This window comes from Ursus maritimus, unplaced genomic scaffold, assembly GCF_017311325.1.
Source record: "Ursus maritimus isolate PB19 unplaced genomic scaffold, ASM1731132v1 scaffold_24, whole genome shotgun sequence".
NCBI lineage: Eukaryota > Metazoa > Chordata > Mammalia > Carnivora > Ursidae > Ursus > Ursus maritimus.
This window is the reverse complement of record NW_024424897.1, coordinates 25,373,013-25,392,106: the sequence shown is the minus strand read 5'-3', so window position 1 is coordinate 25,392,106 and position 19,094 is coordinate 25,373,013. Positions and strand designations below refer to the sequence as shown.

General features: G+C 61.4%; 1 protein-coding gene across 1 annotated transcript in view; it reads right to left on the bottom strand.

Moving 5' to 3' along the window:
- CACNA1G (calcium voltage-gated channel subunit alpha1 G) overlaps positions 1 to 19,094 on the bottom strand; it is a 60,887-nt gene that overhangs the window by 13,005 nt on the left and 28,788 nt on the right. The window contains 16 exon segments of the mRNA XM_040640834.1: positions 2,650 to 2,703; positions 4,602 to 4,794; positions 5,373 to 5,462; positions 6,059 to 6,184; positions 7,763 to 7,889; positions 8,693 to 8,848; positions 8,850 to 8,926; positions 10,677 to 10,800; positions 11,005 to 11,105; positions 12,026 to 12,457; positions 13,291 to 13,484; positions 13,569 to 13,653; positions 15,154 to 15,222; positions 18,070 to 18,225; positions 18,319 to 18,433; positions 18,529 to 18,714. Of these exon segments, the coding sequence (XP_040496768.1) occupies positions 2,650 to 2,703; positions 4,602 to 4,794; positions 5,373 to 5,462; positions 6,059 to 6,184; positions 7,763 to 7,889; positions 8,693 to 8,848; positions 8,850 to 8,926; positions 10,677 to 10,800; positions 11,005 to 11,105; positions 12,026 to 12,457; positions 13,291 to 13,484; positions 13,569 to 13,653; positions 15,154 to 15,222; positions 18,070 to 18,225; positions 18,319 to 18,433; positions 18,529 to 18,714 (2,285 nt within the window).

The following is a 19,094-nucleotide window of genomic DNA, read 5'->3' as shown; positions in this document are numbered from 1 at the left end:
AGTAGAGACCTCCCGGAGTAGCCTTGAACAGGTCTGCCGCTCCGAGGGCTCCGGCCATAGCCCGTCTCCCTGCCCCCCACCTGTAGGAGCTACCTTAGGCAAAGAAAATGGCGGAGCTGGACAGGAGGGGGAAGGGCACCCCCAGGACTGCCCAGCCCCCAGCCAGGGGTAGGAGCCAGGAGAGGAGCCAGGGGGGCAGCAGGGCTGTGAGTGAGGGTAGCAGGCACAGGGAGTTAGTAGAGCCCGAGGCCCAGCCAGGGCAGAGGGTGTGCAAGGAAGAGTGACAGGGAGTAGGCGGAAGGCAGGGGTCACTCCCAGGGACACAGGCCCCCGTGGCAGAGGCCACACTTTCAGCTGCCGCGGCCAGGCCTGATCACGGGGTCCCGGTGGAAGGAGAGAGGGCGAGTGGATGTAGGTGCCACAGGTGACCAACAGGAGCGCACCTGAGCAGCCAGTGACCCCAGTCCCTCCCTTCGCCTGGAAGCTGAGCTGGACCCAGGTGTCCTGTCAGGCCCATTCCCCTGATAATCAATGAGTCTCTTTCCTCCTGCCTTTCCCCGGGGTCTGGCTGGCCAGAGTGGGAGTAGCACTGGCCAGGGGGTGTGGTACACAGTGGTGGTGGGGGTTCATTCTGCCCCCAACTAGGGGGTGCGACTTCATACCCAGCACACAGTTGGGTAGACCACGCACCATCGTCGCCGTCCCTTGGCAATGGACTGGAAGCGCAGGTGCTCAGGCCCTCCCCCAGAGCACTCCGTGAGAATTTCTAGGGCGCGGCTCAGGAATCTGTGTTTTACTATGTTCTCCAGGTGATTCTTATGTGCACAGCAGTTTGAAAAGCTCTACTAGAGACCACACAGAACACCGGGTTTGGGGAAGAGGGGCATGGGGTGGCCTGAGCCCCTGTGAGGGGCCTCTGAGTGTTCATCACCAGCCGGAAAGGTAAGACACACTATGGTCATCAGGGCACGTGCCTGAAGGCGCCAACGGGAGCGTGGTGGGATGGGCCCAGAATGGGGGTGCAGATGGGGGGCATTGAGTGGGTGTCTTGGGAGGAGACCTTGGGGCCAAGAGAGCCTGAGTATGTTAATCCCTGGTCGAGAAGCCTCTGCGGGCCAGCCCCATGCTAGGGCGGTATTGGGGTACATGTGTGAGTGTGGATGCTCCAGTCTACAGGCCAGGTGACCCCATAAGGGACAAGCTGAAGCTCCTTCCTCCCACCCTCCCCCCACACACACCAGGAAATGGCAGTACAGCCTGACACAGAGATGTGGGACCCCGGCAATCCAGACACGAAGCTGCTGGAGGCTCCTGAGCCCCCAGACAGACAGATGGTCTCTCAATGCCAAACACCAGAGCTCAGCACCATGGGGACAGGAGACATCAATCCTCAGGGATGGCCTCCCAAATCGAGGCTCAGGGGTTCCCTGAGCCCCCACAGATCAGGCAGCCTGACACCTAGAGGGCAGCGTCTGCCAGAGTCTGGCTTCTGGGGTAGCGCAGAATAGAGGGGAAAGGCCCAGCGCAGTGGTTTCCAGCCTGAAGGCCCAAGTCCCCCGCAGCCTGAGAAGGCAGCCACGTGGGGGTCCTTATGTTCTTTTCAATATTTCTAAAAGCTTAAAAGAAATCATATCCAGGCCCATGTGAAGATCCCACAGACTAATTTAATGGCAGAAGGGTTTCTTTGCTCTCGTTCTGTTCCGTGTGAAACCTTCCGCAGCTCTGGTTGGCAATTAGGTCTTCCTTTGATTAGCAAAAGCAGCGAAACAAAGTCATTACCGAGGTGCGCCTAACTTCAAAGGCAGGCTCTTTGAACGTGGGGTCTGCTGGAGGACACGATAAGGGGTGCCCTTGGGCACAAACAGGTTGGGAACCACTGGACAAAGACATCAGAGGGTGGAACGAGGCCCCGCAGCCCTGTCCCAGGCTCCCTGAGCCTCTGACCCTCTGCCTGGGGGCCGTGTTGGGGGACAGCAGCCTGAGGACCGGGTGGAGGACAAGCAGGACCACAGCCTTCCCAGGGACACGGCTCTCAAAGACAAAGACCCAACTCACCCCTGAAACTTTGGCTTTTTGGGGAGAGAAGCTTGTGGCTAACTCAGGCCTTCGATTGCCAATCCTGCTGTTTGTAGCGAGGACGTGGCCACCGCGATTACTTGACTATTAATGAGTCTGTTCAATTATTCATTGTTACATTTTTAAAACAAATCCTTCCCCTCTCTGCTCCTCTCATCCCGCTTGCCTGGATCAAAGTCTCCCCTTCAGACAAAAGGAGATGGGCGAGATTTGCGGCTCTAATAATCGAACGGTGTGACCCAGGGGAGGAGCGGGTGTGGGAACGGGTAGCAGGGGGCTGGGCAGCTGGGCCGTTGGAAGCCCTGAGGGAGAAGGAGGGTCCTCCAAGAGGTGCGTGAGGAAGGAGCGTGCAAGACCCTCCCCTCCCAGTCCGGCGTAGCACAGGCCTAGAGGATGACGCAGAGCCCGGCGCCCCAGGAACCCTCACTCCCTCACCCCAAGAGGAAGGAATCAATGAGCCAAGGAGGGGGGAGCAAAGAGGACATCGCGGCACGCATGAGGCGGGCCTGGGGGCAGGTAGGGCTTGACTGCCCCCGGGCCTCGCCCTGGAACCCGCAACCCCAGACGCAGTACCTGGCGCCGCGCTGGATGAGCTGCCGGAAGCAATTACATCGTCCAGCATTAGATCTAAAAGAACGAAACACGACATTGGTCACTGGCCAGACCGGCCGGGCTGGGCAGGGCCCCCTCTAGGCAGCGTGCTTCCCCTCGGCTCCAACCCTCACTCCGCCTATGAACGGGGTGCCCCGAGCATGGGTGGCTGGTCCTGAGTGTCCAGCCCCAGACTCCAGGCCCAGGGCACTTGAGGAAGATGAGCCATTGGGCCGGCTCCTCAGGGTCACAAGGGCAGGGAGACGGAGGCATGGGGAGGGGCAGGCAGCCTGTTATCAGAACAGATGTCCACTTCTCCCGGCACCTCGGCCTGGGCAGCACCTGAGATAGCTCCAGACCCCAGAAGGGGAGCCAGCTGGTCAGGCAGGGCCACAAGTGCCTCCTGCCAAAAGAGTTCCATCTGGAGAGGCCCCGCCCAGAAGGCAGACTGCAAGGAGGGGGGCGGATGGAGCAGGGGTGGGAGCTTGGCTGCTGGGGGTGGCGCGCCTGCTCGGCTTCAGGCATCCACGGGGACAGCCCAGATGGGGCTCCTACCCCAGAGTCGAGCAGGGGGCCTGGGGCGCGGGCACTGAGGATGTGGGACGTGGAGAACTGCAGCACCCACCCCTGCCCAGGAGCGGGTATCTCCTCTCCATCTCCAAGGGTCCTGAGGTCCTGCCCTACCTCCCGGGCACAGGGAGCTCTGGCTCTGTCCCTCCCCCGCCCAGCCCCACCCCCGCCCCACCCCCTCCCCTTGCTTCAGGTGTCCCTCACAGGTAGCAGGAGATAGGGCTAGGGGCAGAGCAGACGGAGGGACACAGCAGCCCCTAACCCCTTTGTTGGTACTCACATTTCAACAAACCAAAGGGAAAACTCAGAGCACTGCACACATCTTACTGTCGTGAGGAAGACAGTTTATGAAAGGGTGGAGAGGAGGGAACCCCGCAGCCCAAACAGAGACAGACACACAAAGCCTTAGAGAAACCCACGCAGAAAGATACTCAGCGAGACGTGGGCCGTGACTGAGAGAGAGTCGCAGAGATAATTGAGTACCAGACAGACGGACAGGGACCCCAAAGACAGGGAGACAGGTGCAGACACACCTGGAGAAACAAAGGGGCTCCAGCCTGTTCCTTCTCTCGCATCCTTCCTGGAATCTGTGTCTTTCCCCTTAGTCTGGGCCTACCCCTGGTGTAAGAGTGTGAGGAGGGATGGGAGGGGCCTCCCCCAACTACCGCCAAGAGATGTTGGAGATCCCAGGTGAGGGGGCTGAGGAGTCTAAGGCCAGAGAGTCGTGAGCTTAGAGTTCCTATAACCTCATACCTCCCCTGAGAGATTCTTTCCCCCCACCCTGGCTTGGCAAAAAAAAAAAAAAAAAGGCAGCCACGAAGCCAGGGGCTTTTGCTGGAGATGGGGGGAGAGAGCGGATCTGGGGTTCTCTCACTCATTGTCCATTTGTAGGTTCCGCTGAGGCCTCGCTCAGCAACTACAGACCCTAGGCAGGCCCAGGTTCCAGGTGCTTGCTCCCCAACCCCAGGGCAGGCGAGTCTGGCACCTGAGCCAGTCCCTGGGTCTCTGGACACCGGCAGGCGGCCAAGTAGCGGGATTCGCATCCCATGAGGCTCCTCTGAGAGGCGAGCTGGGCGAGGTCGCGCATCACCTGGCGTCCTCTGAGGAGTATGATGCTGAGACCCGGGGAGCCCCGCCGGGGAGGGGGGGTCGCTCCCCCTCCCCCATGGGGCTGAACGGGTCTGCTTCATGCGTGCTCTAAAGGCTGACATGCTCTTGAGGGGAAGGAGGTGAGGAGGGGGGTGGGAGCACCTTCTCCCGGCCCCCAGCCACAGCCCCTGGTCCCCTGCCGTCACAAGGCCAAGGTCAAGCACGACTCAGAGAGATGTGGAAAGACTACCGACCAGCCATCTGCTTCTCCTTACTCCTTCTCTTTTTCTCCAGTCTCCGTAGACGCTTCTCCTCCCGCCGCCGGGCCTCCTCCTCCTCCTGGTGCTGCCGACACTTGTGGAAGTTCTCCACCACCACGCCCACAAACATGTTCAGGACAAAGAAGGCCACGATGAGCAGGAACGAGATGAAGTACAGCAGCATCCAGGGGTTGTGGTTCATGATGGGCTGGTGGGGGCCAGGAAGGACAGGTGGAGGCATCAGCCTGAGGATGCGTCAGACCCGGCTGCCTCAGGGGCTGCCCCACAGCCTGGGTTCCTTAAGACATGGCCTGCAGACTTAGTTAGCTATGGGGCCCCAGCAGGTGATCTAAATGAGTGATGTGGCTTTGGTGTTAGGCAGTAGGGAGGGGTGGGGACTGTGGCAAAGTAGAGGGGTAGGTATTCTATCCAAAAGGGGCAGCTGCTTCCTTGTTCCAGGTAACTCCTGCCCTGAAGGAACGCTAGCCCTAAGTTCCCAGGATTAGTCCTTAGACTAATCCTGAGCTGGTGCGATCCTGGACTTCCACGTGCAATCCACCAATTTGAAGATGTTTGCCACTATTCAAAAAAGTGTAAACATATTGCAACCCAATAAAACACACCGGGATTTGGCCTGCAGGCTACCAGCCAAAGCCTCTGCTATAAGGGGTGAGGCCTCTTTGATGGCATTTTGTCCATCAGCCTCCCTCTTTCTGTCCAGGGCCTGCATCCAATCATGCTTAGAGCAGCCTGGGCCCAGGTGGATCCTGCCCACCCCAGCCCTACCTGTTGGTCCACACCCACAGCATCCAGCCCGTCGTACATGATGTCCACCCAGCCATCCTTGGAGGCCAGAACGAACAGGGACATCAGGGCCTTGGGGGAGGGGAGGAGGAGAAACCACCTGAAACCGAGGATGTGTGGCCAAACCACCCACCACCTGTCCCCAGAGCACCCCCTGGCAGCACCTCGGGGCCCCTCGCCTTTCAGGGGTCAGAGCTGAGTCACACTCAGCTGGGACGAGAGCTCTCTGTCCCAGGGCTCCATGGCTGGTGTGAAGCCAGAGGAGTCCTGGGAGATGATCAAGCCCTCTGACCTCGGCCAGGTGGAGCAAGGGACACCAGAGCCCCGGACATCCAGAAAGCAAAACCAGGCCGGGTCTGGGAAACACACCAGCAAAAGTGAACGAGCAAATTTGTTTTCTACACGGCTCTGCGTTTGCGAACACGGAAGAAGAGAAGGCGTGGCCTTGATGATATAAACGTGCCCCAAGCAGACACACACATCATCTCCCTGCATCCTTCCCCGACTCTCCATGGATATACCAGGATGACCCACGCACCCGCAGACGAAGCGGAAGCCCTGGCAAGTCAGTCGCCCTGTGCGCATCGGGACGCGTGGACTCGTGTCCTCTCCGGATGCCTGCCACCGCCACCGCCACCCCCACCCCCACCTTGGAGCATGGAGCTCACCTGGCCGAGGTTGTCAAAGTTGTACTTGTGCCGGACCCACCGGTAGCTGGCCTCGGCACAGTCAGACTTGTTGGTGATGTTCCTGGTGTCCTCGCCCTGGCATACGAAGAACTTCCCTTTGAAGAGCTAGACACACACATGCCCAGAGACAGAACTGAGTGAGCCGTGGCCACAGGAAGCCCTGAGCTCCCCAGCCCCACCTCTCCCGCACAAGCCCTGGGGCCCAAGAGCTCCGGGCACACCCTGGCTGAGGACCCGGTGTGCGGTGTGCGGTGGGGTCGGGGGAACACCGACAGGAAACTCCCCTGCAGGCACCCCTTCCTCTGGGCTCCTGGGAGCAGAGACCCGAGAGGAGAAAAGGTCAGCGGGGCAGGTGCCTGGGAAGGATGGGGGGAGGGGAACGGTCATTGGTTTTCTACAAAGGGAGAAGCCAGTGGTTCTCCAAGTAGGGTCCCTGGACCAGCAGCATCGGCATCATCTGGGAACACGCTAGAAATGCAAACTCTCGGGCCCACTTTAGACCCACTGAATCAGATGCTCTCGGGGAGGGGCCAAGCAGCCCGGTTTAAGGCTAGCTATTATGGACTCCACTTTACAGATGAGAAAACGAAGGCTGAGTAGTGAGTTCACACTCCGCTAGGGTTGAATAACCAGTAGGTGGCAGAAAGGGGGCTTGAACTCAGGTATTTCTGACTGGAAAGCTCGCCCTCATTCTAGAACAGACCAGGCTATGACTGTGGGTGGGGAAGGGAAGGGAGGGTCGGGAGGACCAAGAGGCCTGGGCAAGCCGCTGAGGATGGACCTGAGTCCACCGGAAAAGCCCAGGACTGGGCTCCTGATGGTTCCCTCTGCTCATCCGAGCTGGCTGGAAGTGAGGGAAGGGGAAGGGGCACTGGGTGTGCCAAGAGGCACCACACAGTTTTGGCAAATGTACTCCAGCCTGGTCCCTGGGGCTAGAGAATTCAAGGAAACCAGGAACAGCCCTCTCCCCGGGGCAAAGAGGACACTCCAGGAAGCCAAAGGACGGGAACGGGAGGGGCGGTAGCCACCCAGGAGCTCCCCCGCTGTCCAGACAGCCGGCTGTCTACCCTGAAGCCGAAACAGCTGGAGCCGGGGGTTCTGGAAGGCTGGGGTGGAGGGGCTCCCCGGCTTCTGGGGGCGCCTGCTGAATCCTGCAGGCAGCTCTTGATCTTTTTTTCTTCCCGAGCCAGTTTCCTCCCTGGGCCAGAGGCCCAGTTTCCCCGGCAGCCCCCACTTCCTGCCTCGTCTGGGGTCTGCACCCTCCTGCCTGCCAGCTTGCCGCTAACCTGGCCCAGCTGTCTGGACCCTGGCTCCCCGGGCCTGGCGCGCAGCCCGCTGAGTGCAAGCAGGGAGGGAGGGGAGGGGATCCCGGAGCAGACCAGGCCAGCGCCGCGTCTGTCCTCCAGAGCGCGGGGTGGGAGGGGGGCAGGAACAGCAGTCTGCAGCTGCCACAGGTCAGCAGCCTCCCTGAGGCCCTCGTCCCCTTTGGGGACCTCTTCTAGGCTCCTCGTTTTCTCCAAAACGCCCAGGAGGCAAAGGGGCCTGAGGCCTAGGGCCTCGAGGGAAGTGTCCCCGTTTATTCCTTTCTGGAATAAAGACAGCAGCAGCAGCTTGAGCCTCAGCAGTCGAGGGCCAAGAGGAAGGCCACTCCTCGGGTTTCCACGACCCCCTGGCCCCACAAACCTGCACCCCCAGGATGCCAAAAATGATGAAGAAGGCGCAGCAGATGACCACGATGTTGCCGATGGGCTTCAGCGAGGACATGAGCGTCTCCACTACCAGCTTCAGCCCCTGGGCCCGGCTGATGACCCTGGGGAGGGACGGAGGGGAATAAGAGGGGTTCCTGCAGCTCAGACGCTCCCTTGTCCCTTGCCCTGCTGCCCCCCCCCATCTGGGCTCACCAGTCCCCATCCTGGACTCTGGCTTTCTGGGCTCCACGTGCAGAACACTCCTCTTTGCACGGGATGCCTGCCATGGGGACTCCCGGCCCCAGTCTCTCTAGACGGGATGCGGACACCCCCAACCCCTCCCAGCTCCCCCTCTGCTCCCAGATGTCAAAGTATGACCTGATGGGGTTGGGGTGGGGACTCAGCTCAAGGGAGGTGGAACTCAGGGATGCAGCGTGTCGTGGGGACAGCGAGGCCGACTTGCAGGGGGCATGGAGGGTGCAGGCAAGGAGGGGGAGGAGGTGGGAGGGGGATCATCACTAGTCAGTCAGTATTGTCCCCATCCGTGGAAAGTTCTGACATGGGAGTGGGGTGGGGGTGGAGGGTGATTGTGGGCGGGTCTCCTGAGACAGCAGATTCCCTGTCAGTGGAGTTGGCTGGTGGGCGGTCCCTGAGAGGCGTGTGAAGGCGGGGAAAGGAGTCTGTTACCTCGCCAGGGAGGACGGCCACCCCCAACGGTGCGACCCAAAGGAGAGCTTCAGCTGAAGGATAGGAGGGCCCTGCCCATGGCCTCTTATATTGTGGCCTGCCCCAGGTCGGGGGCACGGTAGCCTCGAGCAGCCTGTCCTGTGGGGGTCACAGGCAGGAAGCGGGGACTCGTGGGGCTCTCGCTGCACCGCGGGGTTGCTGGAGGCGGCCCCGAGGAGGACGCTCGGCCGGGGCGCACCTGAGTGGGCGCAGGGTCCGCAGCAGCCTCAGCACCCGCAGCATGCCCAGGATCTTGGTGCCGCTGTCGGAGACCATGGACACCAGGATGTCGATGATGGAGATGAGCACCAGCAGCCCGTCGAGAACGTTCCAGCTGCTGCGCAGGTACCGACCCCCCCATCACCTTCACGGTCATCTCTGCCAGAAAGACTGCAGTAAAGATGTAATTGGAGAGGGTCAGGAAGATGCGTTCCTGCAAGAGACAGCAGGCAGGTGTCGCCCACTAGGACCCCCCTCCGTGGCCCGGGCTGCTCTGCATACAGAAGCCAGGAACTGCCTCCAACATTTGACTCGGGAAAATGGCCCCCACCTTCCCCAACAAGGCAGACAACCTCCTCTCCCCAGACCTCTCCCTCTCCCTCTCTCTCTCTCTCACACACACACACAACCAGCGCCAGGCCCCCTGACTCACTTGCAGCTCTGTGGACAGTCTGAACAGCACTGCCTCCCGCCCCCCGAATGGCCTGGAAGGAGAAACGTGCCCCAACAGTGCTGTCATCTGAGCTCCGTATCTCAGAAACCCTCAAAACTGGAGCAGAGTTTACCTTGATCTCTGACCCCCCTTATTCCACTCTCCGCCCTTCTCCCCGCACTTGCTTTCCTGCTACATGGCCCAGAAGTGGAGCCACAGGGCAAGCAAGGAGCCCGACTAGAGCCCGTGTATCCCCTGGCACCATATGGGGGCAGGGTGGGAAAGGTGACCCGGCCCCCTGTTATCTGTAGGGGGAGTCCATCCCTGGGTGGCTAGGAGAGGGCGGACAGGACCAGAGAGGCATCAGAGAGTGTCAGAGAGAGAAATGGAGGAAGGGAAAGAGAGAAGCAGGCACAGGACAGAGCAAGAGGCGGAGGGGTTGAGGGGAAGATGGGGGGGTGAGATGTGGTGACAGAGGCAGAGGGCCCTGCAGCAAGGCTTTGGGCGGGTGGCAGACAACGGGGCCATGGGACCAGCCGTTCTTGCTCCACCCCACACAAGCCCCAGGGGTGCTCCCCTCAGCCACCTCTTCCTAGGCTGGCCCTCCATTCCAAAGGGTCCCTCCATCCCCACCCTGGCCTGGCTGGAGCCCACCCTAATGGGGACTAGGAGCCCAAGAGTGCTGAAGTCTGAATGGCAGGGTGGGGGGGCAGTGAGGAGAGATGGGGGGGCCACTCTGACCAAGTGGGGCAAGATGTCGTGAGGGGCAAACATTGTCTGGGGTCGGGGCCCACGGTGCCCGGCTGGGGAGAGACAGCTGCCAGAGCCAGCGGGGCCCATCCCGAAGAGGGGCTGGGCCCCTGGGAGTGTACGTCCCCATACTCAGGCCTCTGGCCCTTCCTCTCCATCTGAGGGGGACTAACAGGTTCACAGCCAAGCAGAAGTGACCGGTGTCCCCACTAAAGCACCTGAAAACCTACTTTTTTGTGACCTGGCAGGACCAAGAGGAGCGAAGGGCATCTCCCTCTTTCCTACTCTCCATTGCCCGTGAGATACGCTGCGCAGGATGTCTCCCCCCAGCAGCACAGAGGTCGTGGGCGAAACCCAGACCTTTTGCAGGGAGCAGGGGAAGCAAGACCACTGAGCCCAGCCGGGGCCTCTCCTGCTGTTCGCATCACCCCAACACTCGCCGACTCATACATGTGCCCCTGGGTCTCTGGCTCCTGAGCACGTGCTGTGCCTGGGAAGCCACGGGGCTCACTTTTCACCCAGGTAAGGAGGAGCACCCACCCCACCCCCCAGCTGGGCTGCTGTACCATAGAAGGGAAATAGAGGCAGAGGCAGGAGAGGGACATGGGAGGCAGCCCGGAGCGCCAGGCAGGGAGGCCTTAAAGGAGACACCTGGTCCCCTCCCTCCATGTCTCTCTGGGCCTCCTCGCCCACCTGGCTGGCTCTCTGAGCGCTAACCCCGGAGGGGGCTGGCACCCAGCAGACACTCAACAGCCACCGAGTTTAGTCTTTGGTGACTCACAGCACTGTGGGGGTCGATTTTGGGACGCTCCATGGCGATGGTGATGCAGTTGAGGAAGATGATGACAAGGACCACATGGTCGAACATCTTGTGGGTGATGATTCGGTGACATAAGAGGCGGAACCTGCTGGAAGACAGGCAAATGCTGGGCAGGGGGCGAGCAGGGCAGCAGTGAGAGGCCTTGCCTCGCAGCCTCTCCCCCTCCTGGGCCCTCCCAACCCAGGGCCCCTCTCTCACTTGCCCCTAGGCCAGGGGACACTTCTAGCATCGCTGGGATGCTGTCACGGGGTCATTTCCCAGGAGGAGAGGTCAGGGACCCCCTGCTCACCTTGACTGAGGAGGGAAGATGTATGCGGACCAGGAGTCTCGCTCACGGCAGCAAGCAGGCAGCCGGGCTCGGATCCACGCTCTCATCCGCTCCCCTCTGCTCTGTAGAAGGGTCACAGGACTCGTGTGCAGGGCCCAGTCCCCGAGTTCCCCGAGCCCACCGTGCTCCTCGTCAGCAGCTCCGTGGCCCTCATGCCCTGTCTAGCCTCTCCCGCGCAGCTCAGCCCTCTGCCGTGCTTCTCTTCCTTGATTCCTAAGACCCCCCCATCTCCCTCTAAGCCCCTTCTCATCCCTTGAGCATCACTCACTTCGCTCATCTTCACCTTTCCTCCCCTGCACCCCCTCTTCCCAGGCTGTCTGCTCTTATCCTCTCTGTCTCTAGCCCGGCCCCACCTGCCCTCCCAGTTTCCCTCCCCGTGGGGCTTGGAAGCCGTATCAATTATCAAACATTGTCCCCATCCCAGCTGTCTGTTCAAAGATACACCTGGGACCAGCAGACACTGGTCCCTTTCTCCTCGTGTGCTAACCCTGAGGTCCTGGGTCCCTGTGCCCCATCCCCAGGGCTCAAGGTGGTGGTGAGGGGCCCAGGGGAGGGGTGAATGGGTAAGGGCGGGTGTGAAGTCAAGGCTTGTGATGAGGTTGAGATGAGAAAGGGGGACAGGGGAGGGCATCCATTTGGAGAGATGAGTGATGGGTATTTCTGAGTCACAGGGGGAGGGCCATGAAAGATTCATACGCATCTGCCCGAAACCATTCACAGCCACGAAGGACTGCAGTGCCGCAGCCCCGCGATGACGAGGATCTGGGGCTCGGTGGGGTGGGCATCGGGAGGAAAGGGGCTGTTCGGGGCTCCGCTTTCGGGCTGGCACCCCTTGAAATCCCTGGGGTGTGATGGGGCGTGCTGGTAACTCCCTGAATGCCACAGAACCGGGAGGGGGTGGTCCAGCCCGGTGCCAGGTCAGACACAGCTCCCCTCGCTCAAGGTCAGGGGTGAGAGGTCACTGTGCCCACAGGGGCCTCACCAGGTTGCCCTCGTCATCGCCATCATCCCCATCCAGTGGGGGGTCGTCGGGCCGCAGGACCCGGGCCAGGCGCCCCGAGGCCGACTTGCCATTGCAGTCCTGGTGCTCGGAGGCTGAGCTGCGGCCACTGGCCGTGCGGTGCAGTGCGGGCACCTGCAGCGTGTCCGGCAGGTCGAAGGAGTTCTTGGCCTCCCGCTCCAGGGAGCCCCCGGGGCGCCGGTCGCTGCCCGCTGGACTGGCCCTCTCCTCTTCCGAGCTCTCGTCCTCGTCCTGGCTCTCTCGGCCCTCACCTGACAACAGGGACCGCCGCTCCCCACTCGGACTCCTCCGCTTCAGGCTGGGGGCACGGCCCAGGCTGTTACGGCTGGAGCGCCTGCTGGTCCAGCTGCTTGCTGCGCTCCAGGGGCTGTGTGGAGAGCTGCGGGCGCTCGGCTGGGGGGGCAGGCGGGGAGCCAAGAAGAGGGCGGTTGCCACCAAGACCTCACAGGCCTGCACCCGTTCCCATGCACGCTGTCTCCCGTCAGCCCCTCCCGCATCACATCAGGAAAGGGGTGTGAGCAGGAGCCCTGGCCCAGACGCCTGGGTGCAGATTTCTTACTCCAACCAGCTGTGTGACCTTTGGCAAGTTACTAAACCTCTCTGTGCCTCAGTTCCTCATCTGTATATGAGCCTTGACTCTAGTACCTATTCCTCATTTAGACGACTGGCAGTATGCAATGACGGCAGGGGCACGGGCCGCGACGATGGCTCCTGGATTAAAGTGCCGGCTCTGTCACCAGCTCACTGCGGAACTTCCCACCAATCAGTCTGGCGATCTGAGACTCAGATCCCCATCTTACAGATGGGGAGAATCATGATACCTCCCTCATAGGGTTGCGATGAGGATTCAGGGTGTTTAGAACATTTGGGAGCAGTATCTGGAACAGGGCCTGGTCCACAGTCATTAACTGCATGGGGTTTACGATTCTTACAATGAACTATTAAGAAGATAAGGACCCCCCCCCACTTCCAAAACGCAACTCAGAGGTTGAGCTTCACAAAAGATCACTGAGTTAAGGGACCGAAGAGTAGGATTAGAACACGGCTCTTTTGCCCCCGAGGCCAGAGCCCTACACCTGCCTGCGTTACTAGCCCTACTGACTTCCCTGGGGCTTGTCCAGCTGATGGCTCAGAGGCTGTCCCCCAGGGCCTGTCCACTTCCCTCCTCTTTTCTCTCCTGACATCTGCACATCTCCCACTGTCCGGCACCCCCATGCCCCCCATACCGGTGACTTCATCTCATTGGCCGCCCCTGGCTCAGCAGACCCGCTGCTGCTGGTGCGGCGGGAGGCGGGGCCCAGCACCTCGGCCAGGCCGGTGCTGGAACTCTTGGGGAGCGACATGGGTGTGGCGGCCGTGTGGATGATAAGAGGTGGCAGCAGGCTCCTCCGCAGCTCCGGGTGCTCCCCCAGGGACACCACTGCTGGCGGAGAGAGGGAGAGACCCTGAGTCCACCCGAGGCTGGCCCAGGGCCAGGGGCCGCACCCCCAGGATACATACTCACAGGCCAAGCGCTTCTTCCTGTCCCCATTGCCATCCAGGCTGGGTGAGAAGAAATCAGGCTCTGACTCGGACTTGGTGGCATCTCCCTAGGGTAGGGGAGCAGCGGGCCATTAGGACCCTGGCCGGGCAGGGGTTAGTGGGATGGACTGAGGTCTCCCTGTCTCCACACACACACACACACACCACACAGAGGCTACAGGAACCAGCAACCACGGCACGAGGCATGCACTGGCACAGGCCAGACCACCCAGGCGTGGGGCCCAGAGCTCCCCAGGGCCCCCAACACCTCTGCCTCCCCCCAGCCACACCTCCGAGAAGGCCACGGCTCACCCCAGAGCCCACAACACAACCAGCCTGGCTGGGATGGGCTCCACGAAGGGCTGAGGGGAGAAGGGAGAGTGAGCCGGGTGGGTGGGTGGCAGAGGCCAGAGGGAGCTGAGGACCTAAGTGAGATGGTTGCTAGAGCCTAAACTCCAATTTGTGCCCTCTGCTTTCCTTCCGTGGCTGCCCTCCCCCCGGGGCCTCAGACCTGAGGACCCCAGAAGGTGATTGAAAGACCCCAGACAGAGCAGCTCAGCCCAAAGAGGCCACTTGAGGCCCTCTGCTTCTTCCCCTCGTCTTCCCCAAGACCCCGCCCCTTCCCCTGGCCCCATTTGTACCTCTGTCCCTGCCTCTGGGGCAGTTTTTCCTTCTTAGCAGGTCAGTAGGTTCCCCAGTAATTACATACTTCTCCTTAAGAAGTTATTAAGAAATACTTGATTGCTACTTTTGATAAGGACATAAATATTGCGTAATTGGCATCTCAGGGGATCATTTTCATTAACTCAGTTTACATCCCTAACGAGGCTTTTAATTATCGAGCGGGAGCTCCAGGGGGCTGCTCAGGACGCACAGCACCGTGGGGTCCCGCGGGGATCCTGGCTCCGGCCCGAAATTCCAGTACCAGTGCGGGAACGGCAGAGCACAGGCTCAGCGTGGGGGCCAGAGGAGGAGCACGTCCCTGAATACCTGCTGGGCCTCCCAGGCGGTCAGGGGGCCAGAGACTCAGAAGTGGATTTAAAATTCTGGTACCTTCCGGCAAGAGGCACCTCCACCCTCACGTCCTCCACAGACTTGTCCTGAGCTGAGGCAGCTTGTGGGGTCTCCAATAGGGGCTCAGGGCAAGGGGGAGGGGAGAGAGAGGGGGGAACACGGTCTGCGGCCACGGATCCCGAGTCCACGGAGGTCCGATGGCTGGGACTCCTCGGGGACCTCAGTGTAGGCACGCACACACGGTGTCCCCCACACGTGCACACAGAGGATTCTAAGTCCCTTCCTTCTCCCGCCCCTCCACCGGTCCAGCGGGGGACGGGAACGGTGCCCTGGGCAGGTTGATGGGGGCAGAGGCCAGGAGGCTCCCCCTCTCCATGTCCTCGGCGGGGGAAGGGACTTAAAATCGAAGCAAACCTCACGACACCAATGACCACCACAGCTACCACAGTTGCACAGGAGCTGAGCGTGAACACGAGCACAGAGACGGGGAGGCAGAGTGGAGGGGGCACAGGGCACGGGGAGGAGGGCATGCCGACTCATGATCGCGTACCTACCCCCTGGGAGTCGACAGGCAGCTGAATACAGCTTAACTGTCCACTCGCATCTTCCCGTTTGCTGATTTCCTACAGGGAGACGGGGAGGCAGGGGACGGGCGCTGGTCACAGGCGCTCGGGCTTTCAGACATCAACAGTGTCGAAAGAGGGTGAAGAAAAGGATGGTGCAAACTGGGCAGGGTGGGAGGGGGACGAGACACCGGGGGCTAGGGGAGGAGGAGAAAGGGGACAGAACGGCCTTCCAGAATTCAACCACAGGCCCTCAGGCCAGAATGAATCTGAAGGGTGAGGGCAGAGGCCAGGAAGATGGGGAGAAGGGCAGGGAAGGAGACTGTGCCCCCCAATAATCCAAATAATGACAGCTACCCTTCACTGGGGGCGTGCCAGCCCTCCCGAAACTGCCTTATTAATACCAGCTCGCCTCTCGCAAGGTGGGAAGGAGGGACCACCCATGCCATCTCAGAGGAGACACCTGAGGCTTGGAGAAGCTGAGACAACTGCCACAAGGCACGGAGAATAAGAGGTGGATATCAGCCTCGCACCTGAGTCTCCAGCCCCGTGCTGGCAGGGGCCTGGGGACTGGGCAGAGAGGGACGGCGAGGAGGAGGGGCTGGAGGCAGAGGCTGGGAGGGGGCTGAAGGCCGGGAGCTGGAACAGGCCTCCCCACTCCCACACGCTCAGCCCGCGTCCCTCCAAATCAGACCGGGTCCAGCTGCTCCCACTGGGATGGGATGTGACAAGTAACACGGGGATGACAGCTATGATGTTGTTTAATATCAATTAATGGCCTCACACAGGGCCTGCCGCCTGTTCATTTAATTAAGTGTGTGGATGATAACTATACAGGGATTCAGGGCACTGCCCCCCGCAGTCGGGAAATCAACAGCCGAGCCAGCCCAGCCCCCTGGGGCTCCTCCCTCTTACCTCTTGGCAGGGTGGCAAGGCCAGCCAGGGGCTACCCTTGAGCCCTCCTGCTAGTGCCGCCCAACAAAATGGGGGCGGCCACTTCCTCTACCGAGGGGGGTTGCCTTGTGTGTCAAAAAGCCGGCCATCACAATAGCAAAAAGCAGCCTCTCCTGCCAGATTGTGGGGCTCCCTCAAAGCCACATGTGCAACCCCCTGAAACTTGTTCACTAGAGGGTAGGTGTTTCTGGACACATTCAGGTCACTGGCATGGAGTGACCGACCCTCCCCTCCCCCACCCCGGTGTTGGCCCCCCCACATGCAGGACAGCGGGCAGCTGGTCCAGCCCCTCCTGTGGGCACTCCAGGGCCATGCCCCTGCCTCCCCCGTCCTCCCCAGGGGTGCGTTGATCTGGACATCTTTTCTCCATCCCAGCCCAGGCCTGAAGCACCAAGCCCTGAGTGGGACCCTCTCCTAGAGGCACCTGTGTGCTACGCTGCCGCTTGAGGATGCTGTGGCCCCAGGCCCTACCCCGCCCCCCTCAGGCTGGGGCAGCCACAGGCCCCCAGCAGGGCCGGAGTGAGTGACCTGCCTTCATTCCCAGGCAGACCTCGCGGCTGCCTAGCAACCAGGCCGGCAGCACTCCATCTAACAAGGTGTTTGCTGGGAGGGGCGGCGGTGGGGAGGGGGCTGTCTGCATGGGCACCTCTAGGCCTGCCAGGTGGCCGACCGCCCAGCTGAGGGGAGGGACATAGGCTCGGGGTGTTCTCCATTTTCCTCCACGGAGTTCCTCCTATATCTTTGTGAGGGCGTCTTAGCCATCGGGCACGGTGGTTTGGAAGGGGCTGCAGGCCCCCATCCCCATCAGCGCCTCTGCCCACAGGCTGAGAGCAGTGGCTGAGCGTGGTAGGTATCCGAAGAGACCCTGGCTCTTCTGGGAGCACGGTGGCACCCCTTCACTTTTCAGGCCCCAGGGAAGACCCAAGTAGGTGCCTTGCGCCTCCCCGCACAAGAGGCCCCGCCATCCCCCACGGCAGGGCGCGCCTCCCCTGCCAGCTGCCCTCGCTGCCACCCTGCGGGAGGAAATGCCATCACGGATCACTACAGAATCTGTGAGGCTGGCAGCAGGAGAAGGCCGGTGTGGGACAGCCACCCGCACCCCACCAGCCCAGCCGGCCTACAGGGAACGGCCCTCCCTCGCAAGGCTGGGAAAGAGTCGGAAAATAGATTTTTGTTTTTCCACCGTGTGCCGAGTATTTATAGACCCGGCCACAGCGGGAGTTTCCATCCGGGTCACCGGGAGAGAACTGGACCAAGAGCTGCTCTACGCCCAACCTGGAGCATTTCTAGGTTGGGTCAACCTGCCTGTGAACGATGCCCAGAGGCTGGGTCGGCCCGCAGCTCGGGGGAGAGGGGCAGAGCTGGGGGAGAGGGACAGCGTGCCGCCCTTCAGGCAGAAGCTGAGGCCTGGCACAGCATGGGCAGGGTCAATGTGAATCAATATTAATTGATGACGCTGCTTGTGACGAAGGTGATGGAGCCTGGGCTGGAAATAGGACGCTCGTCTCTGCCCTGCCTGCCGCTAATTGGGCTCATTTCTCACCCTGGGCAGCTTAGCCCTGCTTGGGCCCCGGTGGCATCTTCATCAGCTCGGCTAGAGCTCAGCTGACTTGCACACATGCTTCCCCCAGCCCTTGGCTCAGATGGGTCCCCTCCGGATGTCCCTGAGAGTACCTGTGCTCGAGATCCAGCTGCCCCTTCTGCCAACTTCTCCAGCTCCCCGGGAAGGATCTAGCCCACTTGGATACCGAAGCCCACTCAGCAGCTAACCTTGGCCCCAGGGATTCCCCTACAACCACCCTGTCTCCCCAGGGCTGAGGGGCTGCCTGAGACCTGGAGCCTTCCGCCCTGGCCCCACACTCCCACCCCCACCCCAATGCCTAGCCTGATGGGCACTTTTTGCAAGACCTCCCAGGCCAACCGCAGCGGCCTGCTGCGGGCAGGGAAGGTTACCTCCGCCTGGAAGCCCTCCACCAGAATGGCGACGAGCAGATTAAAGAGCACATAGTTGCCAAAGGTCATGAGGGCAATGAAATACAGAGCAGCCCAGGATGACGTGGAGGCCATTCCATTGTAGAGCACCTTGTTCCAGTCCTCCTGGGTCAGGATCTGCGGGCGGAGGCTGGGGGTCAGGGCCTTTGCCGGGGCCACCTCCCCTGCACCCCCCTCCCTCCGTCCACCCTCACCCGGTTACCCTGGCACCTGAAAGACGGTGACGATGGCCCAGAGCAGGGAGTCGAAGTTCTTCCGGTCCGGCAGCGTGTCCCCGTCTCGCTCCGATGCGAATTTGCAGCCAAAGAGGTGCATGCCCAGGATGCTGAAGACACAGGAGCCCCGGGAGCGGGGGTCAGGGCGGCGGCGCCCCGCCCCTCGGCCCGCCTCCCCGCCGGCGCAGGCGCGCACCGCCCTCACCTGAAGATGAAGATGAAGAGCATGAGCAGCATGCAGAAGGTGGCCACGTTGTCCATGGTCTTCATGAGCACCACGAGCTGCCGCTGCAGCGCCGGCAGGAAGCGCACCAGCTTCAGCACCCGCATCAGGCGGAAGGTCCGCAGCACCGACAGGCCGCCCCCCTGCTGGCCCACGATCTCCCACACGCTGCAAGGACGGCAGGGAGCCTGAGGCCCTGCGCCTCGCCCTCCCTGACCCCTCCCTCAGAGAGGGCCTTGGCCGTGTCTGAGGACCCGGGCACGCCCGCACGGCCTGAGGAGGCGGGGCGCGGGGGGGCCCCTGGGGCTCCAGAGGGGAGCCCCTGAGATGGATGCAGGTGACAGCTCCAGCCCTATCCCCCATCCCGGCCCACGATCACACCCTGGCAGCGGAGAGTGCTCTCCCAAATTCTGGCCAATGCAATGGCATGCCGTTATGGAATAGCTGCTTTGTTCTCCTCTAATGAAATCTAAAGCCAATTCCAGAAAGCAATAAAGCAGCTCTCCTGGCCCCAGGCCTAGGGGGACAGAGCACTTTCCCAGGGTCTT